Here is a 20,112-nt window from a genome sequence, read left to right as displayed (position 1 = left end):
CAAAGAAAGTAAATTCCTGGTACTGCCCAGCATGCTTTTTGCTCACATTTTATTTTTGTGAGCTCTAAATATAGTTCCCAAATGAAAAAGCTGTAATATTTTCAAGTGTAAGATAGAACAATGTGAGCTGATCAAAACTGGCATTGATACAGTCTCCCTCTCCTCTCTTGCTGTATGTTCCTGGCACCTTCTTTGCACCAGACTGAGTGTTTTTCTGACTAAGCCATGAGCCAAATTGGTAAAAATAGACTCCCAAACTGCTGACCAAACATTTCCACCTCCTTTTGTCAATTGGATCTAGTGCTCATGTACTACATGCTGTGTTGATTCAGCATTCAAAACCAATGAAATAAAAAACTCGTCTGTTTCTTTGTATTTCTCATACTGGTTTGGTTTCCCACAGGATCAGCAAGCTTGATCTTACCCCACTGCTGTGACCAATGCACAGGAGGGCTTGGGGAAGGGGAGGCAAAGGAGAATAGCATTGCTTTTTTTTTTTAGCAGAAACCTCTAACTAGAGAGGTTTAGGCTGAAGAGCAGTTCAGGATGGTCAAAATTGGTCTGAAGCCCTCTGAGAAATGGTCCAGCCTGTGCTCGGCTGCAAGAGCACTGGCAAAGTGTGAGAGAATTGTCTTGCTGGGGAATTTCAGGGCTAAACCTTCTCTTGCTGATCTCAAGGGTAACTGGGTTCAGTTTCTGACACAGTGGTATAAGCCTAAAGTAAACTCACTGTCCAAGTGGTTTAAGCTTACACTGAAAGTGTAGCCTCAGAGTCTAAAAACATGCAACTGATGAAAAGTGTCCTGAATTGGTACTTGTCCCATGGAATTGGGAACTGAAGTAGTTCAGAGAGCAGGTACAGCTACTAATGATGGCTGGACTGGATTCCAGTTGAATTGGCTTGCATGAACTGGCTAGAATGTGCCTGCATGAACATTAGTGCTGGCTGGCACAGGAGAGAGAGCAGGGGAGAGGAGGATAAGGCTGTAGTAACAGGCTTAAATGGCAATGACATTTTGTGCTGGAGTGAGCTGAGAAGCAGATTACATCTGTCCAGATGGGGAGACTTAATCAGTGCAACTACAATCAGCCTAGACTGGAAAAAACAGTGGGAGCAGAAGGTGGAGACTGCACCATGCGCTCCATGTTGAAATGGATTGGTGGCAAATGGGAGGAGGGTCTGGGGTGCTCTTTTCCCTTCTAAGTAGTTGGCTTTGCTGGTTCAGAGGTATGAAGTGTATGAAGCACTACCTGAAAAGTCTTCAAGGGATTACTCTGGGGCACGTAGATACAGTCCAGAGTGACATTTGTTCAAATCAGCTTTTGAGAAAGGTAAGGAATTTTCTTTTTGCTGGCCTTACCCAGCCCAGCTCATCCTGGAAACTCAGCACAGTTTCACAATTCTAAGCTGCCACATTGAGTGCCAAATGAAATTCAGTGCCTAATGTTGGGTGAGATGTTTCTTATAGCAGACAGTGATACTATACACAGTATACAGGCCATTCCCCAGGGGAATTTATGGCCTGTAAATGTGAAAAAGCTTCATTTTCTTTAGATGTTACTTTACTTTTTTCATATTTTCATTCTGTTTCTCCTATGTTCTGTACAAGGCACAATATTCTTCTGATATTGTTGAGTCACGTGTTACTGCAGTTTCATGGCAGGAAAGCATGAATTTGATCTATTATTATTTTAGTTCTTCTCCTACATTGTGTATTTAGAATTTAGATTAATTACTGCAACTGGTCTTTAAATATTATTGTAATACAGGAACTAGGTGTAAATATTCAAATTGGTTCATCTAAAACTAAATTACTAAAAGCATGGTGTGCAACACTTGCTTTACTGATTAGTTCCAAAGGGGCTGGCTAGGTGCTAAGGGTTTCTAAAACTCACAGCCGTGTTTACTCTCTGTAACTAAATAAGAGACCTAGAGACCAAACTAGAAACATGATGGGATTTGGAAGCTTGCATTTTTTTTAATTGTTTTTTTTACATTTGTTTTTAATATAGTATCAGCATAAGCCTATGATCACAGGGAAGCAGAGAAAGGAAGGTGAAGCAATATTCTAGGTATTACTGAGTGATTGGAGCTTGCCTCAGTTTGTTACAACCATGAGCCCTGTAATTAAGTAGAATCCACATCAGCACAGAGGATTTCTGTAAAAGCCTTTGCTCCACACACGACCTACTTCAGGTCTCTGTGGAGGGCAGAAATTTGGCATAACTGGTGAGGTTCTGCCCCAGACATAAATCCTTGATGAAAATCCCAGTTATAACATTCAGCCACTGGATGTCCTCATTTTCAAAGGCCTGCAAAGGTTCATCAGCTGGAAAGCCACATGTTGTTGACAGTTTGCATTGCATAAAAATATTCTTGCATAAAAATATTCTGTGTGTAGTGGGTGTTGCTAAACTCCAAGCTTACCACCCATGTAGCAATGGAATCAGTTTCACTTAGCAAGGTAATTGAACTACTACTACATGCAGAACATGTATTCTCAATTCTCTTCTTTTCTCTTCTTTTGTCTCGAGTTTGTTGTTTTTTTTTTTAATGACTTAAGTGTAATTTATGTAACACCTTGCTTTGCAGGACTTGCATTCCTGAACACTGAGAAGTTCACTACATTTCTTCCTTTTTCCAGTGCTACCTTTGCTGGAATTTACTGCAGTTTTTAGTGTGGTTTTGGACTGCAGCTTGGTTTTTTAAAGTTCTTGTGAATTCTCAAGGGTACATCCCTCTGCTTGCAGGAGTCCTGATTGTCTGATCCCACAAAGACTTTGTCAGGGTTAGGTAATCACATCATGTGTGCAGTGACACCTGCCCAGAGAGCTTAAGTTTGCTTCCTCTCAGAATCATAGAATGGTCTGGATTGGAAGAGACATCAAAGATCATCTAGTTCCAATCCACCTGACATGGCCAGGGACACCTTTCACTAGACCAGGTTGCTCAGAGCCCCATCCAACCTGGCCTGCTTTCTCCTGCAGCTCATGAGCCATCATCACCCACCTTTCCTTTGCTGCAGGCTTGCCTGCCTGCACCATCACGGAGGGCGTTCCTCAGCCCAAGCTTCCCCTGCAGCTAAAGCTCTCATCCAGTCTCCTCATTCTTGCAGCTCTAATGGCATCATCCTTATTGCCAAAACATTCCTGTCTTCTGATAATGATTTGACATTGCTTGTCAGACACCCTCCAACAACTTATAAAAATCTGAGCTGGCAGAAGGATTGACAATGGGCTGTCTGCAGTACATGTGGGTTTCATGTTTGTTCATAAAATGTGATACATTCACAAAAATCTGTACTGATGATTTTTTTCAGTTCAAAATTTCAAAGAAAAACAGTCTACTTTTCTTAGCTTTCTGCCTTTTATTTCTTTAATTTAAGCTGCTCTTAAACCACATTGTCTTTCCATCAAGGCAGCAGCTTGTGCTCCCTAAACACTTGTTCGAAATTGTGAAAGCAGGTTTTACTGTGAGTGGAAGACAAACCCAGGAGAAAAATTAAAGCTAGGCTTCTTTCCTTCATTAGGGAAACTCACCTTCTGGTTACACTTACACTAGATACCTACCCTTCATGTACTAGGATGGTAGTTTTGTTCTTACCAGGCTGGTGTATGAGGCACATCTCCAGCATGAGTCAGCCCCTGTAGCTGCTGAAGTCTCCCAAGATGACTGATGCCAGATATGCTTTTATTTATCTCCCCCACTCAGTGGTTCCGCATCAGGTGAGTGCTTCAGAAAAAGAGATGAACATGTCATATTTCCACACACAGCTCTGCAGGACTGGTAGATCCTCCTGGAAAGTTGCTCACCCTCTGTGCATTCTTTCATGCCCACTGTGGAAAGGGAGGTGTGCCCAGAGCTGCTCAGGTGGGCAGAAACAGCCCCTGATAGGACTCTCAGTCCTAGGATTTGCTCCAGCTCATTAACTGTGCTGATTTCTGGACTCTGGAATAAGCCTAATGTTAATGTGAAAGATTCAGAAGATGGAAGACAGAGAGAAAACCACCATGGGCAGATCTGGATGATACAATTCCTGTCACAATGCTGTTACCTCAGTCCCAAATATGTGCTGGTATTTCCATAACAGGGAGAAGAGCCAAGTGTGATAGGAGCAGACTGCTCTGCAGACACAGTGAGGAGCAAAGAGCAGCTTCTGAAGAGGATGTGTGTTGCAGGACTTCTCCAGAGCTGCCAGCAGCTGAGGAGCCAGGAAATGGTTGACTGGAAATGAGCTCTCTCCACTCCTGGAGACTAACTTGGCTGTAGGAGTGAATCAAAAAAGTCATGTCTCTGCCCTAGAAACGGTGATACTAGGCTGAAATTTGCTCACCTTAGGCTAAATGATCACCTCTCAGAAAACACAGCTTCTAAACTGCTTAGGAACTGGTGACAGCCTGCAAACTGCTCAGCCTTCACCCTCTAGAAGACTTACTGATCCCTTTCTGTCATTCTGAAGGTCATTGTGGGCCATGCAAACAGTGGTGGCAAATACAGATGAAGAAAAAATGGAATTGGAGTCCCACATCTATGTACTGAGGTTGGACACTTCCACTTTTCCCTCCGGCACTCATGGTTATCCTTGGAGAGCTGAAGCCTGCTGTGATTTTGCAGGGATCTACCTACTCTTTTCTCTTGTTGCTTTTGAAGAGCTCTTTGGAAAATGTCAGGTGCTGCTTTTAGAGATTGTAAAACTGGAGATTTAACTTGGAGTGATGAAAAGAGATTAAAGGTTTTGCAAGCGGCAAACCCTAGATTTATAGCAAACACAGAGGATTTTGCTTCTTCAGTACAAAAGCCCAGATGCAGCTCAAAATCAATAATTGATCTATGTGCATTTACAGATACATCTACATTCATTCAGGCTAGGAAACCTTATTCCTGGGTGCATATTTTCCTTTTAAGCAGCCTGTACTCAGACTGCCTGCAAATGTATCTGTTCATCAAGTAGGCAACACTTAGTCCTTCTAGAAATAAGCCAGGGACATTTTTTCCTACAGGGAGCCACAAGTAGGACTGACAAGACAGATGGAAGCTGCTGAACTGTTACACAGCTTGTTAGGGAAGCGCAGAGCCTTTTAAAGCTGAGGCTGCAGCCAGGATTTACCTCTTGAGAAATGGCAGCAATCCCCAAAGTACGTAGCTTGCATGGGCTACAAATCTGCCTCAAAATAAGGAAATAAGTAGCATGGATGCAGCCTTTCTATTTCAGCTGAGATACTACAATATGGGATGAGGCTGAGCAAACATATTGTGACTCTCCCCTGTTTGGTGCTCTGTATCCCACATCGCTGACTCTGCAGCCACACCAAGCTGTGCATCACACATCTGTATTCCTTATATAGCTAAAAATTCCAGCTATGTTAACAACAGATCTGTGAGGAATTTCATTTTTGTTTTGGTTAATGAACCAGTGTCTTGCTCTGGCTGGATGCTTGATGCAGCACCTGGACAGCCTGGGCAGCATGATGCAGTCCCTGGAGGTTTTGGGGGATTTTTAGCTGCTAAATACTAGGCTTATTAGATGCGTATGCTTCTGGGCCTTTGTGAACCGATTTTAAATTTTTTTTTTTTAAAGGAATCTTGGACAAATTTCATGGTTGTGGCAGCAAAAGGCCCACTGGTGGCAGGAGGCTGAGCTTGCTGCTTTCTGGTAAAAAGGCTCTTTTTCTTCCAAACCAAACAGTCATAGCAGCAAAACTATGTGCATCTTTTCAATCTTTACATCGGGTAAATGTATTCTTAGAAGCAGATGATCATTTTAGCTAAAATTTTCTTAAGAATACCCGGGTCTGAGCCAGACATGTAAGGCAGAAGACATTATCCCGACAGCTGGAGTTTAGGGAGGTTGCAAGCAAGAAGAAAGTAGATCTTACAAAAGGAAGTACTGGCCAGCTAAGGATGGAGATTATCATCTCTTCCCATTGCTTCTCATGACAGAAAGACAAAAGGTGCCCTTCTGCTTTCTAGGGATGTTTCCAAACTGAAGAAAGGGTCTTTGTTTTTGGTGAGGGAGATTTTGGCTGAGGAAAGTTAGCAGGGAAGCAAAGATCGGAAACCTGCAGCAGCTTGGCATTGTGTGTGAGGTGGAAGTTGCCCATTTGGTGCTAAGTGTGCCTCCAGAAGCTAGAAAAGGCAAGATGCTTTTGGTTTTGGCTTTATTTATAGCTGTTGTGTACTTCCTGTTTTCATCTTGCAGTCCTGAGATTAATTAAGATTAATAAATTAGAGCGTCCCACCTTCCAGAAAATAAATTATGTGATCTCATGGTGGTCCTGTAGGAGATGCACAGGGGTGAAATGGGAGACAAAAGAATCAAGGAAAAACTGCATCACACAGCTCTGTCTGTATTAGGCCCAACATCTGTATCCTGGAATCAGCTTTCTACTGAGATTTTGCTTGAGGGCAGCTTGTCCTTCCTGCTGGACATCTTGTGGGTGAGCCACAAGATGACCATGGCTGTGTTGGGAAAGTTGGAGGAAAAGCGACATACAGGAAAAGGGGCCCTGGGTGGGCTCTGTTTCTTTGGGGTAGCCCACGTCCCAGCAGCACTTCTACCTGGGGACAATGCCATCTGTACAGCTCCTAAACCTGAAAGCACTGATGTATCTGAACAGCCTAAACAAAGCAAGCCCAGGGCAAGGAGTGGAAGATGAGGAGTCAAGCCTCTGCCACAAGCCAGGAGCCCGGCGCCATGCACAGTAGAGTGGTATGGACAGCCAGGCTGCAAAATTACAGCCAAAATTACAAGCTGCTGCTTGCCAACTGTGTGGCTGGAAGGAGCATGCCAGAGCAGACTGGGTTTCCCTCTCACCCTTGTCTGGCCTCCTGTCAGTCTATGCCTCTGCACAGTGTCTGGACAATGTGCTAAAAACTGGAAACAGAAATACAGAATTAAAAACTTGAATAAAATGTTCAAGGTCTGTGTTTCTGCGATGGTTGAAATGGGCATTTCACAATTAAAGCTGAGCAGCATCCACAGTGGGTGATGGTGCTTCCATGCCATGATTCCCACCAATGGGCATGACAAGGTGTATACTGCACCTCTGGGTTGGCTGGAAGAAACCTATTTTTGAAGCACCAGGTCTTTTTCCGGTCCATGCATTTTCAGGTCATCTCATTTCACATCTGCAGTCATCTCACATCTTCCCATAATCAAATTAATTTCAATACTTTCTTCCAACACAAAACAGTCTTAACTGAACACATGGTACCTTGGAAAACCTCTTCTCTCATTGACACCGTTGGAGCGTGCCCTCGGCAGACATTGCCGCAATGTGGCTGCTGGTAAAAGGTTTGGTGCTGGCTCCTCGTAGGAGGGAGCATGTCCCAACCTGCTAGATGGATGAGGTGGCCTTGCCCAGGGCCAGAGAAGGAGAGAGGGGTCTTTGCATGGGTTCCCCAAACTTTATTCTTCTGAAGGGTCCCCGGATAAAGAGCACAAAAATGGAAGGGTCCAGGGTTCTTATACTAAGGGATAGGGGTGGGGAAAAGGGAAATAACCAATGGGGTACAACAAGAGGGGTGGAACCTTTTAAACAACAACCAATGAGAATAACATGGAGGCGGGAGTTAGGGAGCCAATGGGGGTGTCAAACTTGCCAGAACCTTCTAGAAAGGGGTGGTGGCCTCAGACCTCAGATCTGCCCATGGATCCACCCCCACATCCCTCCTCTGGTCTGCCCTCATCCTGCCATTAGAGGAGCTAGAGTCTTGTGGGCATTTGATTGCCACAGCCCATTGATGGGCTGGGCCACCGTAACATCTCATCAAATAGCCAAGGATGGGATGGAATAGTTCAGTGTGAAGGGACCTACACTGATCATCTAGCTGAGCTGCTGGGCTGGTGGATGTTCCTTGCAGTTAGGAGTTTGCTGAAGGGTCACATTTGCTTTCCATTTACTCCTTCTGTTTGCCTGCAGAGCTTCAGAGGTGCCTGCATGGACTTCCTAGTTCTGTTTGCCAAGTGTTTACTTGACCTAAATTCTTTTGAAAACCATCATTTGTGACAACTTAGCACAGGCTTTACAGAACTGGGTAGCTGATTAATAAGCACTGTGACCTGGACTCACAAGCTCTGACATTTCACCAACAGTACAGGCAGGTTTTTTTAAATTTTATTTATTTTTAAATGTTACTGGTTTCTTAAACTGTATTTTTTTCTGACTGTATGATTGAACTGTTGTATATATGTCCTAAATTGCTAGTTCATCTTTCAGTCCTCAGCATAACATCTCTCCAGAAAGGTATTTAATTCTGAAGGCAGTTGTGATTCTCACAGAGTAGCTACATCATACCAGGTAACTCACTGGATTCAGATGTCTGCTTTTAATGCCAGTTGTTATTGTGACATGATTAAAAGCAGAAAAAATATTTTACCTGGTGCAGCTACTTACTACAGTTTTTGTTTTTGGGATTCCAAATAATTTCTGGTTATATTTTATTTATCCTTGGTCTGATTCCTTAAATAAGCAACTTTCAGAGTTTAGTTCCTCTTGCTCTAAGGAGAAATGTCAGAATTTTTTTCATTCTTTTTACTGAAAACCAGTAATACTTTTATAACATAGTATTTTATAATTTGAATTTTAAAAATCTTCTATGGTAAAATTCATTGAAGTACAGCTGTCCAATTAACATGCATTTATATGAGCTAATAGAGGAAATTAGTGAAGGGCAGACTCAACATTAAACTTGCATTTATGACTGCCAAATGCGGCATTGTGTGTGTGCAGTTGTGGATAACACCCCATTTGACTATTGTAAGGGCATTAAATTTCCTTTCAGCTGAGAGGAAGAAAAAAATAAGAAACCACTTCCAAAAAAAAAAAAAGTTTAAAACAATTATGAACCAGTCAAAATACATTTAATTGTTGTAAAATTTACATTAGCCCTGGTGCTATCTGCTTCTACCTCCTCTCCGTAAAACGTGCTCCAGGTCCATCAATCAGTCCATGAAATGATGGGCTGTAAGAATACTCCTGATACGGGTTCTTGATGTGCCAAGTGGTGTTCCTTATTGCTATCCTTGCACTGGTAGGAACCACCAGCTCAGCCTCCCCAACAGAGATGGGACTGCCTGACCCTCGCAATGCTGAAAGCCCACTGGCAGCTGGGGATCTCTCATCACTCAGCCAAAAGAGATCATGAAATGAAGGTGAGGCTTAATGCCTACCCAAATCCTCAGGCTGGGCTGATAGGCAGGGTGACCTACCTTGTGCTTGTAACTGCCTTTTTATTTCATGCTAAATCCAGCAGTGTGGTTGTTTCTGCTGGCCATAGGAAATGAGCACCAAACTATATCCTGTCAAGGATTAGTTCCATCATGACGTTGATTAGAAAAAAAATAAACATAGACCTGAATTCATGTCTCTACTTGTTCTCTTCAAGGTATTTGGAGAAGGAAAATTTGCTGTGAGAGGTTGTACTGACCAGCTGAAAACAGCAAAAACCTGGAAGAATGGTTGGGACCCAGAATCTATCCATCAGCTGTGACAGCCAGCCCAGCAATTGGGAGGCGAAAAAAAGAAGGAAGGAAAAAGCTCGTCCTGGCTGCCAGAATATGTCTTTTCCTTATTTGTGAGAACACATCTATTTGTTCTTCTGGCCAAAGAAGATGAGGGGTGTCAGCCCTTGAAAGATGGTGTGAAATATGAAACTATTGGATACAATGCAACCTCATATGACTGGCCACTCCTTACAAACTAAACTGAAGCAAGTAGGATTAAATCAAAGTAATACCTCATGTGATTACAGCTCATTGTGTTCAAATAAAAGCTGACGTTAACATGAATGATTTGTTTGGTGGTGGGGGTGGAGAGGATAGGACATGCTACAGCTTCTGCTCTCAGTGATTGCTATTTATAACACTGTAAAACCACAGTGAACGTGTTAAGTGCGCTGCCACGAGCGTGTGCCACTTCAGCTTGGTATTATGGCTAAAAAAATTGATTGCAGCTCTTAGACGTGCTTTTGTACTAGTAATACATCATGTGATTCTCTATCAGTAATTCTAGGTATACAAAAACCTTGTAGATGTGGTGGTACCTGTGATGATTAAACTATAATTTGTAACTGTAGCTGTGTAATCAGTATGGGAACACTTTATAGTCACATCTACCTGCTGTATTTACAGCCCTCCTCTAAACAATTTACATAGAAATGAAGAGCAAATGAGACCAGAGTCCTCAGCCAGCAAAACTGAGCAAAGAGAAGTATGTCAGTGCTAATTACCTCCAGCACCCTGCCGGGGCTGGCCCTCAGCAGCTCTGCAGGCTGTAATACAGTTACTGTGGGTTCAGTAGTATTCCTGTCTAATTTGCTCAGAGGTGCCTGGTAACTAATCTTCCAGCAGAAATACAGTGCTAGTTAAATTATTTTGCCCAAAACTAGTCCTGTTAGCTATAGTACTTGGGTCTTTCCATCTTCATACTCTTCTTGTTTTGCCCTGGATTCTCTGTGCTATATAACTGTATCTCTTTATAGCAAGGCTTAGAAATCTGGGGGAAGGAAGAAGTCCTGAATGCAGAAAGAGGCTTCAGGAAATTGGCCTGCTTTATTTTTATCTGCTTTAAAAAAAAAATTATTATTCATTGTACTTTTCCTAGTGTTAATTTACGTGGATTTTGAACTATGAGCTTTATGAACTACTTAAACCATGCTGATGCAAAATCTATTTCTATCCATTCTCTATGTTTTCTCTCTATCCCACAATGTGCTTTACTATTAAATTCTGATTATTCTGAATATTACTGCTTTCCCTGTAGCAGCACTAACCTCCTCTGCACTCACTCAAGCCCACGGATATCCTTGCTCTAGGCCTATTTATAAGAGACTCAACTTGAAACTTGGCGTTGTTTGCTTGAATTGCCTTTTGACAAGCCAGAAAGCAATTCTGTCTGAGCCATGCTGAAGAGGGAGAGCTGCAGCATGACCTTGCTCTTGCTTCTTTCAAACCATAACTTTCAGGAACACTCCTGAGATCAGTCCAGCCTTATCTGTATTTCACATTTCATTGTCTGTATTCTTTATAAGTCACATAGAGCTAATTTTTTGTTCAGGATCACACAGGATGATGGTATCTAGCAAGAGAAATTGAGATTTTCAGCACTGAAGCTCTTGGCTATGTTCCCAGACCAGGCTGGTAGTGACTGAAAGATAGCTCTTTGTTTGATGGACTGTAAGACATTAATTTTTGGGTCATGACCAGTCTCCCAAGTTTCAACTAAGAAGTGACTGTCTGTATAACTGGTACCCCTGGTGTCATTCCCAACAGAGAGCCCTGGAAGCACTGAACTGTTCAGCAGGGGGATCTCTTGCACTCAACACAACTTGGCTGGCAATGCCATGCAGGAGAGTTTGCCCACCTCCTGCTGTGTATGTCCTGCAAATAACTGAGGCTGCAACCTTTGTTTATGAGCACCTTAACACTATTTAACGGGGGCAACAGTGACTGTCACAAACCCTGATGTGGGTTGCCTGATCACAGTGTGAATAGCAGGAAGATATGTGAACTGTGGTATCAGAGAGAGCAGACTTAATCTATTCCCCTCCGAATCAGAGCTGGTAGAAGTCTGACCTTATCTGCACAAGGCTGAAGAAAGCAGTTGGCTGGGAAAGAAGCACAAAGCTGCTCCCCACACTCATTTACTCCTCCTGCAGAAGAGGTAGTGGCTTTACCTCTCATCAAATGGCAGCTGGAGCCAGGTAATCCCCCTGCAGGACTGCGAGAGCAGCACACCTGAATTCCTTCTGCACCTGAGCCACACCTTAGCTTGCTATGGAAACGTGTAATGCAGCAGGACTGCTGCTATCAGAGAGGGCAATGCTGCTCTGACCCCTGGGGGACACAGTTGCCCCAAGTAATAAGGTTGTCAGATATGTGTTAGTATGAATTCTAGCAACTTGCTGTCCTCCTTTCTCACAACTTGCATGCCTGGCTATAGCTTCTAGTGACTGTATTGTATCACAATTCTCTTTTCTCACTCTTTTTTCAAGACCTCTCCCACCAAAACTTGTCCCAAAGGAGGTCTCTTCTTCATTTAGGGAAGGTTTTGTTATTGCTGCTATTTCTTAGTGCAGAGGAACCCCAGAGACCAGTAACTTATTACACTGACGAAAGCTGAACAGGTTTACTTTCTTGGGAAGTTGCTTTCTGCTGTGAGAATACTATTTCCTCAAGAATGGCACTGGCTTGCCTTTTGACTTCCTCGATGCCTATTTCCATACCATAGCTTCATGCTATATCTTCACCTGTGCAGGGGGCCAGGGGCACAAGCACTGATTTAATGTCCTAAGCTTCCAAGGATTTTATCAAAGATCCTATGACAGTAGCTGTCCACCTTAGAGAAATGAAAGATCTTTATATTGAGGGTCAGCTGGTGAAGACAGATCTCATAAATAAGTATTAAGCTCTCTTGCCATCACTCTGTCCCCTGGACTCCCTGACACTCATGAGAAGCGTGCAAATAGGTTGACTCATACTTCATTGAAGTACACAGACTCACCCGACTGATAGTCACCCTTCTGTCACTGCCTAGACTTGTCACAGTGAGGTGCAGTCATGAGACACATGACAGCATCTGCAGAAATGACATCTCATGTCAGACTTTGTGTCCATGTCATGCACGGAAGGCTCAAGCTGTTTACAAGCATCTGAGACAGATCAGTGTAAGTCCTCTTTGTCTGGAGGGCATGCTGGGCATTTCTCCCAAATGGCACAAAGGATGGTGGGACAGAGAGCAGCATAAGCTGGCAAGAGAACCTTTCCACTGAGGGCGCTGCTAGAGTTCTTGCCTGTTGTCAGACTCAGGTGTGGGACAATGTGGATGCTTCCAGACAAGCAGAAGATGGACATGAGGTCCTGAGGTGCCATTGACCAGTCTGTTTTTAGAGCTGAAGTTCAGGAGTCAATGTGTTCATCCTTCTGTTTGGCAATTAAGCAGGTCACGTTGTTCTCCAGCTTCACATGCTTTGACTTACCTTGTCCCCATGATGTAGTCCTTTGTAGTGCTACATGTCCTAGGTAAGCTGGGGACAGTCAGCTGCAGCCCTCCTTTGTTCATGTGCCCTGGTGCATGGCTCCTCTGTAGTCTCACTTCTTCAGAGGGTTCCCTAGGAACAGAGGCACTGAGGTCACTGAATTTAGGCAAAGCAATCTTGGCAGCAAATCTCAGTTGGTCACAGAGGCTTGTGAACACTTTGAGCCTTAAGTCTGCCTCAGTATTTGTTCAGTTGGTCTCTGCTGAGCCTCCACATTCCCTGCATCTGGTTCAATACCTCCAGTGTCAGATATTGGGTTGGAGCTGCCATGAGAAGATTGATTTTCCGAACCTAGCTCCTCTGCCTGGCATCTGGGAGGACCAGTCTCACCAACAGCTGCAAGAAGTGCATCTGAAGCACCTGGCTGGTCACTGGTTGGGAATCACAAACTGTGATGGAGATGGTCCTCCTCATCTCCACCTCTGAAATCTGCTGGGCAGCTTCCTGCATCCCTGTCTTTGCCAAGCTCTGGCAACGCGCAACAAATTCGTTTGATTTTCTCCTGTCAAAGTTATCTAATCTCCTGCTGTGGGGCTGGGAAGGCTTGGGAGTGCTGGTGTGTGCCTGTCCTGTTTCTGAGCACATGTGAACGCATTTTTGAATGCTCTTCTGTAATTACTGAATACATTGATGGAAGTAAGAAACTATTGGTTCTGATGGCTATTTTTTAAAGGTATTTATAAGAAGAAGTTAACATTTTTAAGGTTTCTTGTTTTGTAGGTCTGCAAAGAGTAACAGTACACAAGCACCTAAAATGTCCTTTTAAAAACCAAAAAATAGGCAGATCACTCCAATTCCCACAGAAATTTAACAAGCTAAGCTTGCAAGATTTATCAGCTAATTTAAGAAGAACCTAACAATAAATACATTGTGACTTTTTAAGATTAAGTATTGTCAGTGCTATGCAGGGATTGAAGAATAGAGACTATTACAATAAACTCCCCCTCTCCCCTATTCCTATACCTGCACCCAATTATAATTATGCAAGAAATTAGAAATATTTCAAGAGCAGCTCTGATATTAACTGCCTGTTTTCGGAAAGTATTTTGTGTTGCTGTGTAGATTACAAAATTGCTATTATGCAACGAGAAAGACGAGATCCTTTGAGGCTGTTTTGCTATCGGAGCTCAGGAGCACATCGCCCCACTCACAGGGGTGTGGAGTGGGACTGCCGGAGCCCAGAGCCGGCGGACAGGGGCAGAGGACTGCTGGGGTATTTGTGTTTGCTAACCCTTGTGACCTTACAATTGCCCATTGGAAAGTGGATTAAAAAAAAAACAAAACGTGTTTAAGACAGTCTTGAGGATTTTTTTTTTTTTTTAATGTTAGACCAATGCAATTTGAGAGGGAGAACATTACCCACGGCCACGTACCTAGAGTGCGTTCCGTACATTTTATTGTGTTACTTTCCAGACAGTGTTCTAACAACTGGAAAGAAGCTGTGAGCGTGGTCTGCGCACGCTCCCGCTCGGTGTTCCCGAGCGCCTCAGGTAGGGATCGGCACGTCCCAGAGTCGGTAAAATGAGGGTCCCAAGCCGCTCCCCGGCACTCCCGATCACTGCGGACACCGCCGGTGCCACAGCAGCTCCCGCACACCGCGGGGCGATGGCAGAGCCCGCCCGAGGCGGCTGCCAGCCCGGCTGCTGCTGGGGAAGCCGCGCCCCGCCAGCCCCCCGGGCAGAGGGGAGCAGTGCGAGCCCCCGCTGCCCGACCACCACTTTACGCTTCCAGCGGGGGGGAAACTCCGTGCCGGCGCCGCTTTTTTTTACCCTTGGCAGAAAGTTGTGCGGGCGCCCGCCCCCGGCTGCCCGGGGCGAGGCGGCGCCGGGGCGGGCGCGGGGCGGTGTGCGAGCGGCGGGCCGGGTCCGGGCCCGGGGCGGGGCAGGGCGGCAGGGCCCGGCCCCGCTGATGTCAGCCGGGACGGGGGAGGAGGGGAGGGGGAGCGGGAGCGGCTGCCCGTGTTCCGGGTCAGGCGCGGGAATGCGCGGCGGCCGCCGGCAGCGTTGCGCTCGGCGCCCCGCGATGCCCCTGCGGGGAGGGCAGCGGCCCGCCGAGAGGCACTAGGGGGACGCCCCCGGTTCCGCCCCGCTCCGGCTCCCGGCCATTGTTCTCCCGGGGCCGCCGCGCTCGCCCGGGGCTGCTTCCCGCCGGCGGCGGCGGCGCGCTGGATGCGGGTTGCGGCCGCCGGCTCGCCGGGACCCGCGCTGCGCGGCGGCGGAGCGGGCAGCAGCTCCCGCGGCCGGCGGCGAGGAGGGGGCGGCGGTGAGCGGCGGCGCCCGCCCCGCGGCCCCCGGCGGCGGGGCGATGTTCCACTGCATCCCCCTGTGGCGGTGCAACCGCCATGTGGAGTCCATCGACAAGCGGCACTGCTCGCTGGCCGCCGTGCCCGAGGAGATCTACCGCTACAGCCGCAGCCTGGAGGAGCTCCTGCTGGACGCCAACCAGCTCCGCGAGCTGCCCAAGGTGAGCGGGAATGGGAGCGGGGTCCAGGTGAGCTGCCCCGGCAGGTGCCCGCCGAGCTCCCCGGTCCAGCGCCCGCACCGAGGCTGCGGTGAGCGGATCCCGGGGCCGTGGGTCTGTGGTAGCCGCCCTGGGAGTTAAAGGAAGAGCCGGAGTTTCGGGTTGGCGTTTCCCAGAGTTAGGTGGTAAATGAGCTTTCAGGAGCAAAACCTGGAGATCCGCGTCTTGCGGGAGGGTAGATCCCGTTGGAGGGCAGGGGGGTTGGTGCCGGAGTCGCAGGACATGAGTGTGTATTGTGATTAACATTCACGTCATCGGAATTACGAGACCTTGGAGGGTATTCAACCCTCCCCTTTTTTCCCCTTTCGGTAGATACTATCTGCTCCGTACATAGGAAAACCAAAACCTTCCAGCAGATAACCGCGTTCCCGTTTCTGCATTCTACTCTCGGAAACTTCGTTGTGCGAAACACAAGCCTTTTCTGTGTCTCAGTCTAAGTCCGCACAGTTGTCAGTGTTTTGCTTCTCACTTGAAGCATGTAGTCAGAGTTCTTTGCATACTTTATTTTTGGTAGTATTGTCAACGGTGAATTCACTTTAAATTCAACATGGTTTTGAGACCTTGAGGTGGTACCTGCCAGTGTGCCTCTTCAGGTGGCATTTGCAAATTTTGCTAGAGGAACTCTTATCAGAGTGATTCCAGCGAGGCACTGTTGGGCTCCACAGATGCAGAATGAGTGGGAGGTATGCTCGACCTCTGACTTGAGGACCCACGAGCTTTTGCCCCGTGTTTACCCTTCAAACTTTGGACAACTCAGAAGCCTTTGTGAGCTGTGGTTGGTGGAGTTTGACACGGGAAGTGCATCTTACCTGGAAGCTGCATCTTAAAAGTGTGTGGACTCTTACTAACTTGGAATCCAAGAAACTGAACTCACTAGCCAGAAAATTTTTGAAAAGCACCTTTGCACCTGAATCAAAGTTGCTCTGTTCCTACTGAGACTTCAACAGCCTTACTTTTTCCTTTTTGAAATTCAGTGCACTCACATACACTCTCTTTTTTCAGTCTACATAGTAATACTGAGTAATCGTGGTGGGTAGGTTTTCCTTCATACATTAGTAAAGATATTCAGTTGAACCGACATACTAAATTTGGCTTTTTCTTTTGAAAAACCTGGGCACAAGTTTGCGTCTTGTTGTGACTGAACTCTCTATCCTTCTGAAGTAGAGCAAAACTGGTTTACATAGCCTGTGTGTGGGTGCTATTTTTACTTCCAGCAGTTTTTGCTGGCTTTGTGTGCAGACCAGACTCAGGAGTCCCTTTGTACTAGACCTTTCTTCTTCGTGTTGGCTTTCAGGCTTGTACACATCATATTACGGGGGTATTTAATGTGCGTGTGACTGAAATCCCATTGAAACCCATGGCTCTCTAATTTAAAAAAAAAAAAAATCCACCACCAACTGGTTGCTGTGTACAAATGTAAAGGTTGACATCTGTTCATGGTGTTATATGGTATTAATTTCTGTAAGTAGAGTGCAACTATTTATTGTTTCTCCTTTCTTCCTTGAACCATAATATATGAAATAGCCTTTTTTTGCCCTGTGGTGCTTAAAAAGACCACTTCTTCCCATTCCTTACATGTGACTATGCATTACATCCCATATGTGTAGAAATAGCTGAGGGGGTTAAAAAACACCAAAACCCAACCAAGGCTCCTTGGCATTGTGGTGGAATCAAGCAAAAGTTGAAGTTAGAAAGAAGTTTTTTTTGTCTCTCCTTTTTTTTTTTTTTTTAAATGTGCATGGATCATGTTACAGGAGTGCCTAAATATACTGTAGGAATATGTTTGTGGGTTTTTAGCTGCCCTAGGAGGAATCTGATGAAATACAACCATGGAAACATACTTGTTGTATCTGTCCTAAGTACTTTGTGCCTTGTCAGCAATGCAGTGAGGCATTTTTATTGGGACTTCCTTCACGAACCTATGAACTTTCCTTGTCAGTTCCTTATTAATGATTTCTGATAAATGGAATATAGAGCTATCATCTCATGTAAATGTTGACTCTGCAGAATTCTGAGGTACAAAAATAGAGCTGCAGTCCTGAATGTGAAACTAATCTATTGAAGGTGAAACTGATGTTTAGCTGTTCTACCAGCAGATAGTTCTAAAAGTTCTCCTACAGGAATCTGGTTCAGGAGACTCATGGAAGATCTCTCAGTGGAGGGTAGTTACAGCATACATTGCTCATTCCTGTTATATTAGAAGGGTAGTGTCAATAAAAAGTACAGATACAGAATTGGAAATAAGTGTAAAAAGCTGGGGTAGACTATACCTCTGGTAGAGAAAACACAGGGGAAATCATCAGAGTGTGTAGTTAATAAACTGTTAGGTCAGCATAGATAAAAGTGGTCATTACGTCCTTAATTTAATGTAATTCATTACATCCATTAAGTTTCTTCTCTACATACATAAAGGCAGTTACACAAAATCAAGCTAGATTTGGGCTCAGTTGGGGCCTAAACAAGTCAGGAGAATGGTGTAACTCTCCGTGGCTGGTTAGTAGGTGTTTTTCAGTGCTTGATAAAGTCCTGAAGTTCAGTGATCTGTGCCAATTCCTGCTGAATCACCTGTGGGCTGTGCTGATGCTGTAATATAATCCATTAACACTGATAAGCTGTTTGTGTCTCTGAGATGGTTGTGATGCCCCTTAGGAAATTGCTGCTGTAAAGCCTTGCCTTGGCACAGTGAAGAAGAATTGCCCTGTGAACTCCGTCACTTGCAGCAGAAGTTGCTGTGGATGGAGGAGGAAACCCCAGCTCTGCTGTGCAGCTCTTCATTGTGCACACAGGCAGTTCAGGCTCATTTAACCAGTGTGGGCAGTTGTGGTCTGAAAGGTCTATTACAGCAGGCAGGAGGTCTTGTAATGCTTCTCTGAAATTGAGTAGATATTGGTGAGTTCTTTTACCAGCTTTGCCATGGCTACAAGTCAGATAGTGATGATGGCTTTATTTCTAGACATCCACTTTCCATCCACTTGCATATTTTTTTTCATCCCTTCAAATGTAAAGTTTTCTGAGGGAGATAAGTATCAGCAAATGGCATAATGAAATATGTGGACCTGCTGCATTTCTCTCAAGCTGATGAGGCAATTTGTGTTGGATGCACATGCTTCTCCCCTCCCCCTGGTTCTCTCTGCTGCCATTTCTATCTAGTAGCAATAGAAGGTGTTCTTTGGTTGGTTTGATTCAATACCCCAGTAAAAGAATACACTCTGATTCATCCTTAAATCTTCCTTTTGAGGTAAAGAAGTAGTCCTAGGCTTTGTTTAATTTGCAGTCTTTCCCAGCATACTTAAAACCGGTCTTATTCTAGAATAAGCCAGTAGAGCATGGCATATGTCAGGGTGTTACTGAAAAAACCCAACAGAACAAACACATATAAAAATCCCTTCAAAATACAGAAGACAACTTAGAGAATTGCTGTAGCATCTTGAAGGGAAATGAGTAGCAGAAGGACCCAGCACTGTTGCTGAATTGTATGTTATGAGAGTCATGTGAAGTATCCTCAGGAGAAACAAGAAGTACACTTGAATTATTTTGAAGGAATTACTTTGCTAGTTTTATTTTTGTTCTGTTGGCTGACCAAAATGTATGGTAGATTTCTTCACCTTTTTCTAAGGGGAGAGGCCCCCATTGTTTCTACTCTTCCCCATGTTTTCTTCCTCGTGCATTAAGGTATATGTGGACCTGAAAAAGAACTGTTCCTCTGACCCCCTTTTCCCTACAAATATCTTTATTTCACTAAGCTGTATCTGTCAGCGTTTCAAGAATACAAGGCTATAATTTTAGTTTGTAGAGTACTTTAAAGGTTTTTTATATCATTTTGCTGCTGCACATCTGGTTTCCCATGTCAGTAAATGATTCTTTCGCAAGGTCTCCCCAACTGCTCTGCTGGATCCCTGGGTCCCTTCTTTGCTCCACTCCCCAGTTACGTGATGCAGAACTTGTGCTCATGTTGACAGCGACCTTTTTCTGTCGTTACCACTGGTGTGTCAGACTCCTCACCCTGCATGTTCATACTTTCCCTTCCTCCCTTGTCCTTAATGTTCCAGGGTGTTGCTTATTTTCTCCAACCTAAACAGCTCTGTCTGCTGCCTGTTTCTGAGCTTTGCTTCCTCTCCTGTCCTTTCTGTGATGGGTTCTTGACTGCCCTTGCAAACATCTCTTTTCTTTGTACTCTGTTCTTTCCCCTTCCTTTCTGCTGCCTCCCAGGTTCCCTCCTCTGCTCTTGCCCTTCTTGCAGGATAAGCCAGCCTGGTGGGATGTGCTGGAGGAGCAGGCTGTATACTATTAAGCTGCTGGTGGTTTTCCACAATAATGAAGTCTCTCTGAAGCCTTTCTCGGCAGATGTGGCTGTTTTCCCACAGAACGGCAATTTCTAGCTGTCAGCATGCTTCTCGCCACTTCTGCTTTACAAGACAAATTAAAGAGCTGCACCCTTTGGTCTGAAAAGGATGGGCTGTGTATAGAGTTGGTGGTAAAGTGTGGCTCTTAACTTGCTTAAATAATTCCTTCTCCTGTGTTGGATCCTAAGTGCCTTCTATTGATTGTTTTGT

At 45.0% G+C, this 20,112-nt stretch overlaps 1 protein-coding gene across 1 annotated transcript in view; it reads left to right on the top strand.

The window, feature by feature from the left end:
• Window positions 1–15,253: 15,253 nt before the first annotated feature.
• Window positions 15,254–20,112, top strand: part of LRRC1 (leucine rich repeat containing 1) — a 70,610-nt gene continuing 65,751 nt past the window's right edge. The window contains exon 1 of the mRNA XM_069011423.1: window positions 15,254–15,502. Coding sequence (XP_068867524.1) covers window positions 15,344–15,502 — 159 coding nt within the window. The 5' untranslated portion in view covers window positions 15,254–15,343. The remainder of the gene's footprint in view (window positions 15,503–20,112) is intronic.

This window comes from Aphelocoma coerulescens, chromosome 3, assembly GCF_041296385.1.
Source record: "Aphelocoma coerulescens isolate FSJ_1873_10779 chromosome 3, UR_Acoe_1.0, whole genome shotgun sequence".
Taxonomy (NCBI): Eukaryota; Metazoa; Chordata; class Aves; order Passeriformes; family Corvidae; genus Aphelocoma; species Aphelocoma coerulescens.
Note: the sequence above shows the minus strand (reverse complement) of the source record. Positions and strands in the feature narration are given on the sequence as shown.